This window comes from Camellia sinensis, chromosome 15, assembly GCF_055761805.1.
Source record: "Camellia sinensis isolate YWXY chromosome 15, ASM5576180v1, whole genome shotgun sequence".
Classification (NCBI taxonomy): domain Eukaryota; kingdom Viridiplantae; phylum Streptophyta; class Magnoliopsida; order Ericales; family Theaceae; genus Camellia; species Camellia sinensis.
The window spans coordinates 7,525,726-7,544,257 of record NC_138975.1 but is presented as its reverse complement, the minus strand read 5'-3'; the positions used below and the strand labels follow the sequence as shown (position 1 = coordinate 7,544,257).

The 18,532-nt window shown below is 32.1% G+C and overlaps 1 protein-coding gene across 1 annotated transcript; it reads left to right on the top strand.

Moving 5' to 3' along the window:
- The first annotated feature begins 9,963 nt into the window (after positions 1 to 9,963).
- On the top strand, positions 9,964 to 15,008 carry MSR1 (O-fucosyltransferase family protein). The gene is made up of 6 exons (XM_028249527.2): positions 9,964 to 10,260; positions 10,928 to 11,072; positions 11,186 to 11,256; positions 12,360 to 12,445; positions 13,151 to 13,724; positions 14,379 to 15,008. The coding sequence occupies exons 1-6, from the start codon at positions 10,159 to 10,161 to the stop codon at positions 14,652 to 14,654; spliced, it is 1,254 nt and encodes a 417-aa protein (XP_028105328.2). The 5' UTR covers positions 9,964 to 10,158; the 3' UTR covers positions 14,655 to 15,008.
- The last annotated feature ends 3,524 nt before the right edge of the window (positions 15,009 to 18,532 follow it).

The following is an 18,532-nucleotide window of genomic DNA, read 5'->3' as shown; positions in this document are numbered from 1 at the left end:
CAAACATAATTTCTCAAATAACTTGTTATTGATAACAAAACGTTTACGACAGTCCATTAACTTATATAGAACGTCATTTACAGATCATAGACAAAACAGTGGTTACTGAATGATCAATACATATTTTCTTATTGGTTGTTCAACGGGAACTCATTCACTCCTTAGCAAATTTCCTTTTCAAGAAACAAATTACATTGTACACAATTCGGTACGTCAAAGCATAACTTTTAGTTTTAAAGGACTTATTTATAAACTTCATCATATTTCATAATTCTTTGTCTAGCAAAACTAATTTCAAAGTAATTCATACAAAAATACCGTTACAAAGAGATTACTCACCTCGAGTAGGTTGGTGTCCTTACACAACGTTCAAACCAAGAGTTTAATTTTGGATTAGGAGATGAATCTCCATAGCTCTCTTCTTCTTCCACCCAAGCTTCTCTCTCTCCCTCTCTTTCTCTCACTATACTAAATTATACATACAAATCTGGTTACTCAGTACACCCACCAGATTGCTCAGCACACACACACCCACACAGATTTCTCTACACACACCTAGATTCTCAATACACCCACCAGAAAATAATCTCCTACACTCAACATCATTAAATGTCCTAATACATACCACACTTAATTAAATCTTGAATTATAAATAAGATACTTCTACTTTTACTTTATTTTATTCACTAATTAATTTGTCTAAGGCTTTAATTAATTCCTAATTTTTCTTTAAGTTAAATTAAGTTATATTCACTCAAATTAAATTACTCCTCATCAAATTATGATCTCAATTACATTAAATTTAATTATATAAGTGTGAATTAGGCTCTAATTGCCTATCCAATAATTTAATTCTAGTATGTTAAAATTTACAAATCAAACAGGTTTATTTCTCATTTTAACCTACCTGTTCTCAATAACACAATTCAATAAATCGCATAACAATCAATAACACTTAACAATACATAATCGCATAATCGAAATTAAGCACGTAATCAATATCTAATTAATTTACTTAATTAAGGTGGTGGCTGTCACAGTAATGAAACTAATTAGTTGGTTGTATGGTGAACTAAGTGTGTTACGCTTATATCTGTCTGTGTAGGTCAAACACCACGTTCCAGCCACCTGCATCATGGAGCCAACTGTGAGCAACACTGTTGTAAAGATATGTTTAATTTAAAGTACCTTTTTCCTGCTTTAAAATTATGCTTTGTTCTGATATGTTTTCTTATATTTATGAATGATGATTTTACTTCCGCTTATATTGTTTATCGTGGCATCCGTAGCATCTATGCACATGAGTACAGAGATCTCTGTCAGTTCCAATTCATGGGACTCTTGTTTACTATAGTGATGGCCATCATATCTGATCTTCGGTCTTCATGACTGCTTGTTTGGTCTTCTAAACCACCTGTACTTATTGCTTATGGATGTACCACATATTACATTATGCTTTCTATATGTTATAAAAACCTGCTCAGTATGTAACTTGCTTTACATTATGATCATCATTCAGAACCCCTTTACTCAGCTATTATTGACTGGGCTCTAGCTCATATTTTGATATATTATGTAGGTGATCCAGTTCAAGAAAGGACATAGTGGCGTCGACCTTGCTTCGGTTTTGTCAAGCTAACCTCTGTGCCTTACCACGAGGTTCCCATCTGTCAGAGTTTTGAGGTGGCCGGTGTTCACCTTTTTGCGCATCGTTCCTCCATTGTGTTTAGTTTTATTTTGCTTTTGCATGTAATGAGACTGGGGATTCTTATGACTTGATGTATATGTTAATCTATGTATATATGGAGTTGGCCATTTTGTCTCATGTAAGTTTTCACAGCTCATTGGACGGTTACTTTTATTCTATAATTAGCTTCTGCTAGCCCCGTATATTTAATCTGTTTAGTTAGGCCTTTGATAATCTTAGATTACTAGCCGGTTATGATACTAAATCTATAGGGGCATGTTTGGGTCATGACACCATCGGTACGACTGTAGTATGGTGTTTGAGTAAGTCTGTATTTGACTATAGGAAATGGTAAAATTTCAACTCATTGTGCTAGTATACTTTGTGTATTGAGCAGGACTGTCTTGGGATAATTGTTAATGTACTGATTAGATAAGACAATTTACATCCCATAATGATTATGAGTGTTTATGCTCTTAATCTGAAAATAATTAATTATCACATATATACATTTAGTATTGGTTATTTTGATTCATAAAAGAGTGAGATTCTTTATGGGTCAATAAGCTCAGTTTTTTGGATGATCACTTTATGTATATGATGAATATTGATTATTGGCAGAATCTACATCCCAGTTTAGGGATTGATAATACCCTCTTAAAGAAGCTTATAAGTTTTGATTATGTCAAACCCTGCAAGTGAATTTTGTATCCAACATATCAAACAAGTTGAGTGGAAGGTCTCAAAAAATATTAAGAAGTCGATTAAATATAATTGTCAGCAATTTATTTAATTGGCGGGTATTAATAATCTTAATGTGGGGAGATAAATAAGTATTTAAAAATGTGGAACTCAAAATATAAATTGGAGATTAAAATGGAAATGCAAGTATAATTTTTTAGTGGTATGAATTATAATTTATGAGGTTGCGTTTGGTAGAGTTTTGTAATTATGATTTGAAAGTATGAGTTGTATTTTGAGTTTGTGAGGTTTTGAATTATGATTTGAGTATGGAAAATTTGTTTGGTAAAGAGTTTTGAAAATAGTTTTGAAAAGAGTTTTGATTTGAGTAAGGAATTGTTGATGTGACATTTGATATTTAATACAAAAATTTACAACTCATAACAACTCAAAATTATTTTAAAGCACATAAAAATTTTAAAAAATTCAGAAAATATTTTTTTTGATTATATAAAAATTAACATATCAAAAAAAAAAATCACTATTCTGATCAACCGGCCGGACGACCAGTTAGGCAAAATTTGCAAAAAAAAAATTCCGAAAAACGAGCCTAAAACAGAGTTCTCTACAGAGTTTTGGAAAATTGATTCCAAAACTCCTACCAAACATGATATTCAAATGTAGGTGTAGAATTATGTTTTCAAAACACAACCAAACGGAACAAGTTTTCCTAATTCCATAGGGAGTCCCAATCCTAATATACTCCCAATGGTCCATGTCGTAACCTATATATATGCGTCGTTGTAATTTTTTCAAGTTTTAGAGAGAGAGGTCACGTTTTTCAGCCTACACTCAGTTTGAGATTAGGTATAAGGAATGAATACGATAAAAGATCGTAAAGTGCAACCGAGTTCAAAATTTATCAACTACAATCTTCTGTTCGTAATTTAAACGAAATCAAACCAAACAAATCTCGAAGGTATAAATCTTAATTCCACCTTGTAAAGTTATATAAATCACTAATTTTTTTTTGGGGTCAAATTTATACATGATATCACTGGATCTTGGGAATTCGGTCCCAACAATTAATTCACTACAACATATAAGAGTTTTAGAGATCAAGTTTTTTTTGTTTCTAAAAGTATAAATTTTGTTCCAAAAAATATTTAAGGACTAATTTCAGTTGTCGAGATGACAGTGGCTAAAATGTTGTCTTGAAAAGTCAAAAAATGACCTTTTAGTAGCAAAATTTTAAAAATGTCGCAAATAAATACATTTTTAGGGACAAAATAACTTAATCCAAAAAAGATTTATTTATTGAGACAAAACTTTTGGTCCTAGAAGGTCAGTAATTCATCACTAAATGTCTAATTTTGTCGTTAAAAATAAAATAATAACACTTTTGGTGACAAAAATATTTTGTCTTTAAAATTTTAATTTCTTGTAATGATTTTTGTATGCTTTGACATTAATTGAGATTTTATGTGTAAAAATATTTTAGATTTTTGTATCCATTATACATTTGTTGTATACCATAGAGGGCTCTTGTTGTAGCTCTAACTTATAAAACCATTGCTCAAAAAATTATGAGAAGGCTAGATTGGTTTTAAGATTATAGATTAAGTCTTGAAATTTCTCTAGATTTTCAATATTTTCTGACCAACTTGGCAACTTTCATATGGTAAATCAATATAATATTAAAATTTTGAATTTGACACTACCTTTCCGTTGGACACTGGAATAAAATTCCAGTACATTGTTTGTTTTTTGGTTAAAAAAATGTTTGGGACAAATTTTTTTAAATATATATGGTCTTCTCTTATATATTACTCATACTAATTAGGTCAAAATCTTAAAAATAGTCCCTAGAAAGAATGAGAATAACAGCAACTATACAATAGAAACATAATACTTTGCAATACATTTTGCATGTATGAAAATAAAAATTAGGATCCCAAAGCCTCCAAATAAAAGTCAAAAGTTAATAACAATGTGTAGACTTTTAGTAGTACTTTAATTGGTCAAGATAGCTAACCTCATCCTCTTCATTTGGAATTCAATGCAAATGTTACTGTCTTTACAAGTTCAACTTGAGTTTAGTTGAATTACTCAAAAAAGTAAAAGAAACAAAAATGATACGATGTTAATTTATTTAGTTGGTAAATTCTAAAATTATGTAAGGTTATAAATAAAAATGGATGAAACCGAGCCACCCGTTTAAAACGAGTCAAAATTTTACTTTCCAATCAATTTTGCATAAGTTACTATAGCCTCTTTTGGAAAGTGGGTTAAAAGTCACTTTCTAACTTTTAATTCATTTTGAGTCACATAATCTCTTATATTTTCTACACATTTAAAAAAAAAATTAAAAAAAGTCAAAAAATCAATTTTTAACCATTTTTTCAAAACACTCTTGTCTTTTTTTATTATAAAAAATTTTACACTAATAATGACCTAATCAAACAAAATTTATAATTGTCTCTTTATTTATTTTTGATGTAAGATTTTGCAAGTTTTTACAAAATTCTTACAAACTTTTGTGAATTTCTCGTTTATGCTAAATTGAAAATTGGCAAAAATTAGCATATGGTTGCTTTCAATAAAAAACTCAATTTCTAGAAAATTGAAACCAAACACAATAATTAATTTTTTTAAAAATATATATATAGTTGAACTTGAGGTTTTACATTAACTTATAAAAGAGGAGGGAAACTAAAATGAGAAATTTGCCCATAAACCCCGCCTAGTTTCCTTTTCTTGTTAAAATGATAAAATAAAATAAAAAAAAATTAGTACTTTCAAAACCCCTCATAATTATAAAGTCTTGTATGAAGGATAAAATTTGTTATTTGAATATTTTATTTAACCATTATACCCTTTCTTTCTTCTCTTTTTTTTTTATAGCACTCTCTCTATGTCTTTACCAACTTGACGGTTGTTCATTATCTCCACAATCTTTTTCGTTTACTAGCATTGCTCATCCTCATCGTCGGCCGACAGCCACTATTTTTACCGTCAAACTACCACCATCTCAGATTTGATACGTACGAACTCATATTTGAAATCAATAACTTGAGATCTGAGATTAAAAAAAACATATATTTGACAAAAAAAAAATGAGAAATCGAGATATTGCAATGAAAAATCAAGAGATTTTTTGTTTGTTTGTTCATAGATCTAAAAGTAAATTTGACTCTGGTTCGTTCATTTAGTATTTACTTTGAATTATAGTAAATGTTACTCTAATTCAGAGTAATTTTTTTTCATTATAGAGTAAAATTTTACTCTAAATCAGAGTAATATTTAATATGATTCAAAGTAAAATTTTACTTTGAAACAAGCTGCGAGGATGACTTTACAAGAGAGTGTTGTGTCATGAACTAGAGTAAAATTTTACCATTTGAAAAACAGAGCATCATAGGAAAAAGAAAGAGAGATAGAGTTTGAAAATAGAGGATCGTAAGAAAAAAGAAGAAGAGGGAAAGAGAGAGAGAGAGAGCATAAATGATGAGTGACATACACATACACATAGAGAGCACGAACCATTAGAACCTAAGAGATGGAGAGAGTGAATAATCTCATACATGATGTTTGCAAACCGTCATTTTTCAATGACAACAACTGTGAATGATCTCAAATTTAAGGCTGAGGATGCGACGAGTGACGGTGATAATGAAAACGATAGAGAGAGTTTCATGGTGAGCAACGGTGGTGCCAGTGTAGAGCGACGATAGCGTCGATGGAGAGCAACAGTGATAAGAGCGAGACAGAGAGAAGAGAGATTGAGATGAGAGAGAGTGATTGCAATCTGATACACACACATATATATATGTTTGTGTGTGTGTGCGCGCGAGGGTATTATAATAAAATAAATAAATTTTAAAATATTAGGGGATTTTGAAATAATCTATATAATTCTTGTCCTTATGAAAGATAAGTTAGACACTGAGGAGACTATCACCAAATCTCTCAATTAAAATTAAACAAAAAAAAACACAAAACACAAAACAAAATAAATAAGTGCACGTGAGAAGCACGTGCTGAAATGCGACCACTTCGTCAAAGTCAAAGGGTTCACAATTGAGAAATTTAGGCGAGATTGGAGACGACGGAAGGTTTTCTAATGAGATTAAATATATATATATATATATATATATATATTTATATAGATTTTGTATTGACCTCATTGATTAATGAGTTAATTACATTAGGCTCCTTAGTTTTTGAACTAGTTATTTTAGTTAATTTTTTAATTTTTTATATATAAAAAAATGTGTCAAAAAGTGGAGATAATAATTGACCATTTGCCAATAACTTTTTAATTATTTTAGGTTACGTTTGATAATGAATTATTTTTATAATTTTTTAATTTTTTATAAAAAGATGTTAAAAAATAAATAAATAAATAAATAATGTGACATTTTAAAATTTTGATTAAAATATATCATTGACAAACAATAACTTAAGTTTTTACCAAACTTGTCAATCTTCCTTGACCTTTACAATCACATAATACAAAATTTAGGTATGTGAATAAAATATATGTTTTGCCAATCCAAATTATTACAAATATGAAAACAATTACATATACGATTTGCCAATCAATTTCACATCACAAAGTGATGTTACAAAATCATTACGGGACGTTAATTTTTTTATTTTTTTATATGAGAGGTAATGTGACTTAAAAAAAATTAAAACTTGACTTTTGACTTTTTATGCATGTTCCCAAATGGCCCCTACGGCTAAGGTCTTGATGTATCATTTTACTATTGATTTACTAAAATACATTTTTGTAATTGATATATAATACAAAGATAAACTACCAATAGGTCATAATAGTTGGATTTAATTCTTATCAAATCTTATTGAAAATAAAATCTAGTAAAATCGTTGTTAAAAAAAAAAATGATATTTTTTAAATGTCGCTAAAAATTGATATTTTTTGCATGTCGCTAAAAATAAACAATTAGTGACTTTTTTGTCACAATTTTTATAAATTGTAACTAAAATTTACAATTAATGACCTTTTTTTATGATGAATTTTTTAAATTGTCGCTGAGAGTCATAAATTAGTAATATTTTTTTGTGACGATTTTTTAAATTTTTATAACAAATTTTTTAAACTATCGTTAAAAATTAACAATTAGCGACTTTTTTTTAATAGTAGATTAAAATATTTAAAAGGATTGCAATTCTACATAAAAGAATGTGTATAACCTTTTTATATTGGGTTTCAAAAATGCTTGGGAACTCTAATTAGAGCCACCACTAATGATGTGACAATGGGTTCTTCCCATTGCCACAATTTATGTTGTGCCTTGTTTTTTTTTGTTTTTTTTTTTATTTTTTCAATTTCCACCTCACTAGTGGTGGATTTAGAGCTCCTTATTTAGAGTTCTAAATCATTACTGATTAGGTTTTTGTTAACAAATGTTTTACAATAATGTTAGAAACTCCAAAAGTTTTATCAAATTTTCTATCAAATGTCTTACATGGGTATGAAACCCACACTATGTAAGTCCTATGTTGATAGAAAATTTGATGCAACTTTTTAGGTTTCTAGCATTACTCAATGTTTTAAGGACACTTGTTAATAATACATTAAATGATAGTAATTAACTCTACTATTATAGAAAGTACAAAAATAAAATATACAGCCTTATGATAAATACTTTTTCCCAGTGAGAACAAAAATACCATTTTATTCATTTATCTCTATTTTATCATTTTATTTATTTTTTATCATTTATTAATTAACAAATTAGATAATATAACTCTTTTATATTTGGTTAACATGTGACATAGTAACAACTTTCATATATAATTAAATTTTTTATCATTTATTAATTAACAAATTAGATAATATAACTCTTTTATATTTGGTTAACATGTGACATAGTAACAACTTTCATATATAATTAAATGTTAGTTGACTAACATGCTCCATAAATGAACTTCACATTTGCATTTGCATTTGCATTTGCATTTCATTTTGGAATTCACAGCATCCCACGTATTATTTTGAGTGTATTACACTCAAAACCATGTCAATGATTGAGAATTCCACACAAAAGCAAGCATACGCTCGTATCTCTCTATCTTTTTCTTTACACCTTTTTCTTTTGGATTAATTGCAATTTCATCTACAGTATTGTTTTAATTATTTTATTTTTAAATTATTAATTTCAAATTTTATAGTCCTATTGGATTAATTTTAAAGACTAAATGGACTTGATAATTTAAGAATAAAATTAAAAAATAATAATAATTTAAAAAATAAAAGTGAAATTAATCCTTCATTTTCTAATCTTGTTAATTAGGATGAGATGACAGAGATGAAGGGGTGACAATGAGCAGGCGGTGAGATATAATTTTAAAAAATCACATGAAATCAAAAATATTTTGATAGGAGTCTAGCATATTTTTTTATTTTTGTAAGATACATTATGGGTTCTATTTTGATAATTTGAATTAAAAATAAAATCAATTCGATAATTGTAATCAGTTTAATTTATTAAATTTGTCACAAAAAAAAGTATATTCTAAAAAACACACTTATTGTTCTTTTTCTTCTTTTTTTTTTTTCATACAAATGCGATAAATTAAACAAATTACAATTACCAGATCCATTTTTTTTTAATTTTTTATGAATGATATACACGAAAAGTCATACAAAATAAATTGTTTGAATTATCAAAACAAAACCCATAGTTAGTCTCACTAGCCCAAACAACACCCTTCAATCCGAAACTCTTTTGATAAATCTAGAGGGAATTTATTATTCAGAAATTAATGTTATAAACACAAAGACCAAACACGTCTCATAAAGTTTGAAACTTATATGTTGTATCTACCATTTGTGAGACATCTGTGTTTCATTTTTTATTTGATTTTCCATGCACTTAGAGTTATTATTTATTATTTATATAAAAAAAACAAAGAATTATGAAAAAAAAAAAAAAAAAAAACAGTGAGTAGTTAGAGCAGGCTTTGGGTTGTTTTCTGGGTGAAGTGGAGTGTCGGTGGTAGCAAAAACATTGAAAGAGTATATGCTCGCTCACCTCACTTCTCACGCACATTCATACGCTCGTCTCTCTCTCTCTCTCCAACTAACCATTAATTTTCTCCTCTAAAAAAATAAAATAAAAATTAATTTATCTCAGGGCCACATGAGAATTAGAAAAAGTTTGTACGGCTCATATCAAATTTTATTTTAATAATTTGAATAGTTAATTTTATTATTCTCAATATATATTATTTGTAGAAAAAAAAATTACTTGATCTCTAAATATTTGTATTTTTTTAAAATATTATAATTATTAAATTAATTTAATTTTTCGAATAAATCAAAAATATATATTAAATATTTTATAAAATAAATGATTAAATTAACAAATGATAAGGAGAGTGATTCACGGATATCACAAATTTTGTTAGAAAAATGGTATATATATTAATTAATATACTAATTAATATATTAACAGATAATGTGACATAATTTTAAAAATTTTAAGTATTTATAATTTATATAATAAATAAAATTATTAATAATAATAGAACATTAATTAATAAATACATTAAATAATACAAGTAACACTGGATTTTGTTAAGATGACTTTAATTAAAACTTGTTCCAAATCTTTACACAGACGAAGACGATTCACACCCCCCATTTGCTCAACATTTGTCTCCTCTCTTCTCTGTCTCCTGTGGGACTCTGTCTCTTATCTTTCTTTTATTCTTTTATTCAGAGAGAGAGAGAGAGCGAGTTGGTTTGATCTGAGGAAATGGCTGTAGATCCAAGGCAGGTGTTGGCTGGTTTCTTGACAATCACCATGTTTGTAATGCTCGGTAACATGATCAAGCGCGACCATTTCGATTCGCCCAAAGTATTCTTTCCAACTCTCTCTCGGATTCACTTCAATCTAGTGTTTTGTTTCCTCATTTTCGAATCAATTGTTCTTAAATCATGTTAGTTAACTTCATTCTCTACTCTCTGAGTGTCGGTGTGAGTGTCTGTGCCTATGCTCTTCTAGATTTCAACTTCATTCAATCATTGCTGTATGTCAAATTCATACATCTTTTTTATTCAATTTTGTTTTTTTAGTTTTTGTTATGTGGTTGAATTCATTTTATGATCATATCTATAGCTTGGTTAATTCTTCTCTTTGTTGCTGACAATTTGTGGAAAAGATGAACAAATCTTGGATCTTTCATCAGTTAATCCTTAAGGCTGTGTTTTTTTTGAGTATTTGAGGAGTGATTCGTGAAGTGAAGGGAAAATTAAGCTAAATTTTCATATTTCACTTCACTTAGCATGTGCTTCTATGGTTTCTGGGCAACCAAAGGATTTGATTATGTATATTTATGTATTCATTAGGCAATTCAGGAAGGAATGTATTGGGGTTTTATTTTAAGTGGGCCTTTCATAAATTTCACTTTGTGTAACTACAAAGAAACAATCATTTCATGAGTATCCATTATTAATCTACTTTATTACTCTTCTTTTATGTATTTTTTTCTCTAAATTTCTTTTGTATTTCTTCCCTCTTAAAGACCAACCATTCGGAAGAACCAAGGGAGAATTATGATAATGTCAAGTTTACAGAGCACACCACTGTTACACATGCTAGAGCAAGTAATGGGCCTTGGAAGGAGGATGGCCTGGATCTGAAACCTTGTTGGACAAAACCCGGTTTGGGTAAGTCGGCTTGAGTCCTAGAGATTCGTAAATTTCGTAGTTTTTAAAATTAGCTTACCTTTGGCTAATCATTCTCTCTTTCATGCTTTCTTATTTGTTCTTATGGCTAACAGAAGAAGCAACACAAACAGACGGTTTCGTCACCTTCTCATTAACCAACGGCCCTGAATATCATGTCTCACAGGTATCCTAAATTTAATATGCATCAGTTTCCTGTTGCCTTGCCTTGCACTCTTTTCTGGGTTTATTGGAATAAAAGGGTGGTTCAATCTATTACTGAACATTTTATTGAACAGTTAGTGAGCAATTCGTAAATGGCCAAGCTAATTAGAATTATTAAAAAGAGCTGCAAAATGCTAGGATCTGATTACCTAGGGCTCACTAACACAGAGACAGAGATGAGGCGGAGGCAACTGAGAAATACAAGCCTAGAGGAGTGTTGGTGTAATCAGAGACACAGGTGGGTGAGATTGTGTCAAATGTGCATCAAGTGATCAATAGCGACCTACCATGAGAAGGAAAATAGGAATTTTTTCCACATTTAGAAAATAACTAGTTCTATCTGAAAGCTTTAACATCAAGACAAAATTGGCTAAACTCTATCAAAGCTGATGCTTTGTTTTCCATTCAAGTTCCTTCTAATTTAACTTGGTTGCTCACAGTTGATAATTCCCACTCAAATCATATTTAGAGGTGATTAATAGTGAATCTATCTCCTAGTAGATGCATGTTTAAAGTTGATTTAAGACTTGGCTTTGTTGAACAAGCTGTGTTGGTTCTGCCTACCCAAAAGAAAACGAAAAAGAGAAAAGGGGGGGGGGAAGAATTTTATTGCAAAGCAATTTGCTTGGCCCGATTGTGCTATATTGCTCGACTTGGCTTTGTTGAACAAGCTGTGTTGGTTCTGCCTACCCAAAAGAAAAGGAAAAAGAGAAAAGAGGGGGGGAAGAATTTTATTGCAAAGCAATTTTCTTGTCCCGATTGTGCTATATTGCTCATCTTGTCCACTATTTTATTGGTCATTTGGGTTCCTTTTCTTTATTATTTTATATTGTAATTTTGGCTTTCTAGAAGAAAAAAAAAATTCTTTTTTTTTTTTTTTTTAAGTAGATGTTCTCTATCCAAGTCCATATATCCTTAATTAGCTAACTATGATATCCTTTCCTATTCTATTGATGAAGTGGATTCCTTTTAGAGTTCTTCATTTTTGTCTTTTTGATAAAACTTTTATTTCGTTTATCTTTCATCCCTAATTATTTATTTACTCTATGTAATTTATGTCTTCAGATTGCTGATGCTGTTGTAGTGGCAAGATATCTAGGAGCAACTCTTGTACTGCCGGACATAAGGGGAAGTAAACCGGGTGATAAAATGTAAGTGCCCATAATAGCATTTTAACACACTTTGTCTATGTACACTTTTGAAAAATGAACCACAAGCTCTATAAGTCAATTGAATCCTCCCATGAAATTCGACTTAATATTTTCCTTTAGCAGTCTTTTTTCTTTCTTTGTTCGTTTTTTAGGGGCTTATTGCCTCTGAAATAATTTTTAACGAAAGAGTATAATAAAAATTAGTCACACATAAACAATTTTGGTTATAGGCATGCTTTACTACACAAAATACAGTTCCATTTGTTTTCTTGATACTGATAAGTTTGTTCCCTGTCTATCTTTTTATGTCATCTCATAGTTTCATTTCTCCACTGGATTATGAATCTTCCCTCTGTTTCTCTGGTCTTACATATTAATTCTTGGTAAGGAAAACCATGTAAGGTTAATTACAAAGATCAACAGTTATAAATTCTAGTTTTAGATATGCCAAATGCTTAGCATGCATTCACAAATTGAGCTCTTCATTTAGGACTCCCACCTGAGATGTCTTCAGGGAAAGAGTCAATAATACCTAGCAATCCTTGTCCTGGAAATCCGCAGCCAGCACCTTTATGTATTTATGTACGTGATATAAATGCGAATTGTTTCCAATTGTGTAAGGTTAATTTCTAGATCATGAATACGTACTTATTGCATATAGTTAAGCCATGAAACACAACTATTCTGACATGCTGAAATCTTCAGGAACTTTGGAGATATTTATGATGTTGAGAGGCTTGTAAAAAGCTTGCATGGGGTGGTCAGAGTCGCTAAAAATCAGCCTGACGAAATATCATCCCGTAACTTAGCAGTTGTGAAGGTCCCTAATCGAGTTACTCAAAGCCACATTGCTGAACATATTGAACCAATTTTTAGTACAAAGGGCAATCTAAGGCTGGCAACATACTTTCCTTCGGTGAATATGAGAAAGACTGACCAAAAAGGTAAAATCGATTCTGTGGCGTGCTTGGCAATGTTTGGAACTCTAGAGCTACAACCAGAGGTTCATGAAGTAGTTGACTCGATAATTGAGCGGCTAAGAACATTAAGTCGGAAGTCAGATGGTCGGTTCATAGCTGTGGACTTGAGGGTTGAGATGTTGGAGAAAAAAGGTTGCCAAGGATCTAGTGGAACAAAAAGCTGTTACAGTCCCGAGGAGATAGCACTATTTTTGAGGAAGATGGGTTTCGACAAGGACACCACTATATATTTGACCCAATCAAGGTGGGATAGCAGCCTTGATACTCTGAAGGATTTCTTTCCGAAAACTTATACAAAGGTAACGCCTTTCTTCCTCTCTTTTCCTCCGTAACATGTTAATCATGTCTCAATTAAGTTTAATTATGTGGAATTTTCTTTCTTAATCAGTTCTTAGAATGGTCAATCAGTATTTTTAGACTTCAATGCTAGAATTTCATTTAGGGAATGTTTTGAAGCAACTTCAAGGAAGAATTCTTTGTCTAGAATGACTCCTATCAGTCTGTTTCATGTGTTCTAAAAGTTTAAAAAAAGAAAAAAGAAAAGGGGGAAGGTAAAAAAAAAAATTTCTTTCCTTTCGCTTCTTGCAAAGCAGAAATCACTTCAACATAGAATTATCAAGTGCTTTTCAATAGAAAGGAAGAGCCCTGTCATGTTTTACACAACATTACAAATCCATCGTCAAGAATGGCGTCATTATGAAAAGGTTATAAAATCCATACTTGTTATGATTAATTATACCCAAATTGTATATAAAGCACATTGGAACTATTGCGAGCCTGTTTGGTGCAGTCATGCCCTAGATCTTCTTAGACTAGAGCAACTTGGACAGTTTTCTACTCAATTGAATGTCATGTATAGTAGAATTCAAGACATTTGTCTTAAATCACAGCTTTGGTACAAAATAGAGTTGATTACATTCTGAATATCTCTTTTGCTTTGAAAACCGTTACAGGAAGGCATTATGCCAGTGGATAAAAAGGACAAATTTCTCGACTCAGACACTACTGAATTCGAGAAGGTTATTGACTTCTACATTTGTTCTCAGAGTGATGTTTTTGTTCCCGCCATCTCAGGCCTGTTCTATGCTAACGTAGCCGGTAAGAGGATTGCTTCTGGCAGGACTCAGATCCTTGTTCCTGCAAATGTTCACGGTTCTGCTTCTGCATCAGATTTCATATCCCCGTACGTCTCAAAGAAGAATCACTTGGCCTACTCTTGTTTCTGCTAAACTCTTCAAGTGAAGGAAAATCCGAATAGAGCGATTAAAGGAATGTCTTGATATACTCATATTTCCAATTTACCTTAATCAAGGGTTTTTCTACAGTATTCATACTCTTCCATTTGTGACCTTAGTAGCCACTCAGAAATCACTTGAGATTCTTCAAGTGGACAAACTCTTTGAAGACATAATGGTTAATTGTTGCTGTTGCTGTTGCTGTATGTATTTTTAATTCATTGTAACAACTGCTACATTTTCAGAATTTTTTAGATTGCTTCGATGTAAAAGTTACTTTATCGATTGCTCGAATTGTTTCCATATTGTGGATCCTGCATTGGTATGAAAATCATGTTTGTTTCCTCATAATTTTTCTTTTAGAATGAAGAAGAAAACAAGGGGGTTTTTAGAGATTTTCAATACAAGTGATTTCATAGCCAGAAAGAAAGACCTCTCTTTTGGGATCAATCCCATCGCTGGATCTAGTAGTCAATCAGCGGGACGTTCAAAGAGGCAATGCACGTTCACTGAATGGTAATGAAAGAATGTGTCAGGGCAAGCTTTTTTTGGGGACACATGCGATTATGGGCGAATCATTAAAAATTGACACTAAAAAAACTATAATGTTCTTTCTATTATGCTAGATGAAACATAAATTAAGCACATTATTGAATACATAAATTAGTATTGCTACTAAAAACAGTAACCAGGGTCTCGGCTCAATGCGTATGTCAGTAGGATCAAGTAAGAGCAAAAGTTGGAAGAACAAATGTAATTATTGTGAGAATATTAGATTTTATGTATATATGGTAGTATATATATTTTATATATATTAGGGATTGAGTGAATAATTCATATTTCTTTTTTCGTTCTAGGGTTAGATTGTTATATAAACTAATGTATTCTTGTATTACATACACAATTGAATATATAGAAAATATTCTGAAAGTTTACATAGTATCAGAGTTAGGTTCGAAACCCTAGCAACCATTGTCCAAGCTTCTCTGCTTCGTTGAGTTCTTTGGTTCAACCTTTTTAATACGTGCGACGCATCTTGTTCGAGATTGGGTTTGGTTCGTTTGGTCCTCTGTTTGAGTCGTTGTCTGATTTGCCCGGGTTCTCCAGTTTGGTTCGTAACTCCTCTATGGTCGACATCTCTAATTCGTCCGATATCTTTGGACCTCGCAATTTTTTGCTCTAATTCGTCACCGTCGTGGTTCGTCTTCACTGGTCGAAAGGCCATCCGTCTTAACCCCTCTTTGGTTCGTGACCTTCAGTCAAAACTCCTTTTACTATTGGTCTTCTCTCTCCTTTGATTTTGTCGACTTAGGGTTCATCAACTGGTTCTCATGGGTGATCCTTGTTCGCTGATCCTCTAAGCACTGAAGTTCTTTCTTTCTTCTACTCTAGTATCGCGACCCATCACAAGCTCTCTGGTTCCATCTGGTTTGGAAATTGCGACACCAGGCTGCTCTCGCTCTCTCTTGTTCGACTGGTTCGTCAGGTCATCTGGGTTGTCGAGTCAACTGATCTTGATTTGGTTACTTTGGTCTATTTTAGGTGTATTACACTTGAACCCCTCAAATTTTTTATTATTACCCTTCGACCCCTGGTTTGGCTATTTTGTTCTATTCAAACATTATTACACTTGAGCCCCTCAGAATTCTAGTTATTATGATGTCTCTAGCTATTAATGAGTGTGCCGTCTGCCATTAGAAGGGCCATTGAAAGTCCCACTGTCTCAAGAAGGGCCGTTTATCTGCTCTGCAATCTCAGCCACACTTTCGAGCTCCTACTCAGAGTACTTTTCAGACTCCAACCGTTTATAGTGCATCTGTTCCGTCTCTCGATCTTAACTTAGCTTCCTTGAGTACTCAGATTGGTCAACTTTAGCATATACTGTCTACCACCTAGTCATCTCCATCTGTCTCCACTGTTTCATTTCTTTATTCAGGTTTGCTTGGGTCTTCTTTAAGTATCTTTTTGTTTGTCAAGATTTTCGACTTTGGTGCCTCTCATCATATGACTCATCATCTCTCCTTACTCTAAAATTGTATTACTCCCTTTCCTACTACTGTCAATTCTACTAATGGGTTTGATATGTCTGTTATATCTATTGGGTCTGTTCTACCGTTTGCTATGTCTGTTGTCTCTATTCCATCTGTCTTATATGTTCCGCAATTATCTGTCAGTTTATTATCTATCAGTCAACTTGATGCCTCTGATTTTGATGTTATATTTTCTTCTTCTATCTATTCTGTGTAGGATCGGATGTCCAAGCGGCAGATTGGGAGTGACCGTAGAATTAGAGACCTCTATGTGGTGAAGAGCTTACATCTACCTATGACTAACTCTCAGATTGCTTTTTTTTCCAGTTAGATTCTCTGTCAAGTCCTTTCTATTTGTGGCATTCCAGATTAGGACATTTGTCTGCTGACCGCCTTAGCTCAGTCAGGTATATTAGGTAAAGTTTTTCCTAGTCAACTTAACGAGTGTCGGGGATGTAAACTTACCAAAATGACAACCTTACATTTTCGTAAAAGTATTTCTGTATCTGATACACCATTTTCTTTAGTTCATACTAATGCTTGGAATCCTTCTCATGTTCTCACTAAAAGGGATTCTGCATACTATGTGTCATTTGTTGATGACTGCACTTGTTACATTTGAGTTTATCTTACGACTCATAAGTCTAACTTCTATCAGATATATCGTACTTTTCAGTCTATGGTCACTGCACAATTTGCATTTATTATTAAATTATTACGATCTAACTTGGATAGGAAATATTTTAAAATTGAGTTCTGTGAGTATTTGGCCAAATTAAGCACCATTCACTAGACTTCCTATACTGATACACCTGCCTAAAATGGTCGCGCCGAACATAAAAATCGTCATCTTCTGGAGACAGTTAGGTCTTTCCTTCTCTCTACCTCTGTTCTGGCTTCGTTTTGGAGTGAAACAGTTCTTACTGCTACTTTTTTTCTCAACCATATGCCTACTCCTCTTCTCTCTGGTCAGTCTCCTTATGAGGCTCTATTTTCTTAACTTCTCAATTACTCTCTTCTTCATGTGTTTGGGTTTACTTGTTTTGTCTTTTTACCCCATAAAGATAGGACCAAACTGAGTGCCCGGTCCATCTTGTGTGTCTTTTTGGGTTACAGTCCCACTCAAAAAGGTTATCGTTGTTATGACTCTATTTCTCGCCGTCTATATGTCTCCCGCCATGTTGCCTTTCTTGAACGTTTACTTTACTTTTAACTTCCTCCTCTCACAGCCCCAGTTTTCAAAGAGGAGTTGGTTTATATTGATCCATTTCCTTCTTAGGTCCCTCTTGATGAGTACGCATCTGATGTTCCCCATGAGCTTGTTCCCTTTTCTCCTCGTCTCAGCCCACCTGATGAGTCCCTCTCCCTTGACCCCCATGAGTCTGTTCCCTTTTCTCCTCCTCGACTTCCCCCACATGCTCCTTTTTCTCCTCCGTTGTTAATCTATTCTCGGCGCAAGGCTCTTCCTCTACTAGTTATCTCTACCCTTGTTACTGATCCCCCTGCTTCTAACAACTCTGATCTTGCTAACCGTAAGTATCCTCTTTACATCTGTAAACAGATAGTCAAACTTGGTTTTGCTAAAATAGGGTTTTCTCCTTTATACTGTACATTTTTGTCTATTAATCACTCTTTTCTAGAACTCTAGTCTTACAATGAACCCTATCAAGATCCTAATTAGGTTTGAGCTATAAAGGATGAGTTATCTGCTTTGCAGAAGACTATTTAAGAGTTAGTTCTGTGGCCTGCTAGCAAAAATCCAGTTGGTTGCAAATGGGCCTATGAAGTCAAAACTCACTCTAATGGTTCTCTTGAGCGCTACAAAGCTCGCCTAGTTGCCAA

Coding starts and splice junctions, on each gene's coding strand:
- MSR1 (XM_028249527.2), top strand. CDS start 10,159: ATGGCTGTAGATCCAAGGCAGGTGTTGGCTGGTTTCTTGACAATCACC. Junction 11,073..11,185: donor TTGGACAAAACCCGGTTTGG/GTAAGTCGGCTT, acceptor TATGGCTAACAG/AAGAAGCAACACAAACAGAC. Junction 11,257..12,359: donor CTGAATATCATGTCTCACAG/GTATCCTAAATT, acceptor TTATGTCTTCAG/ATTGCTGATGCTGTTGTAGT.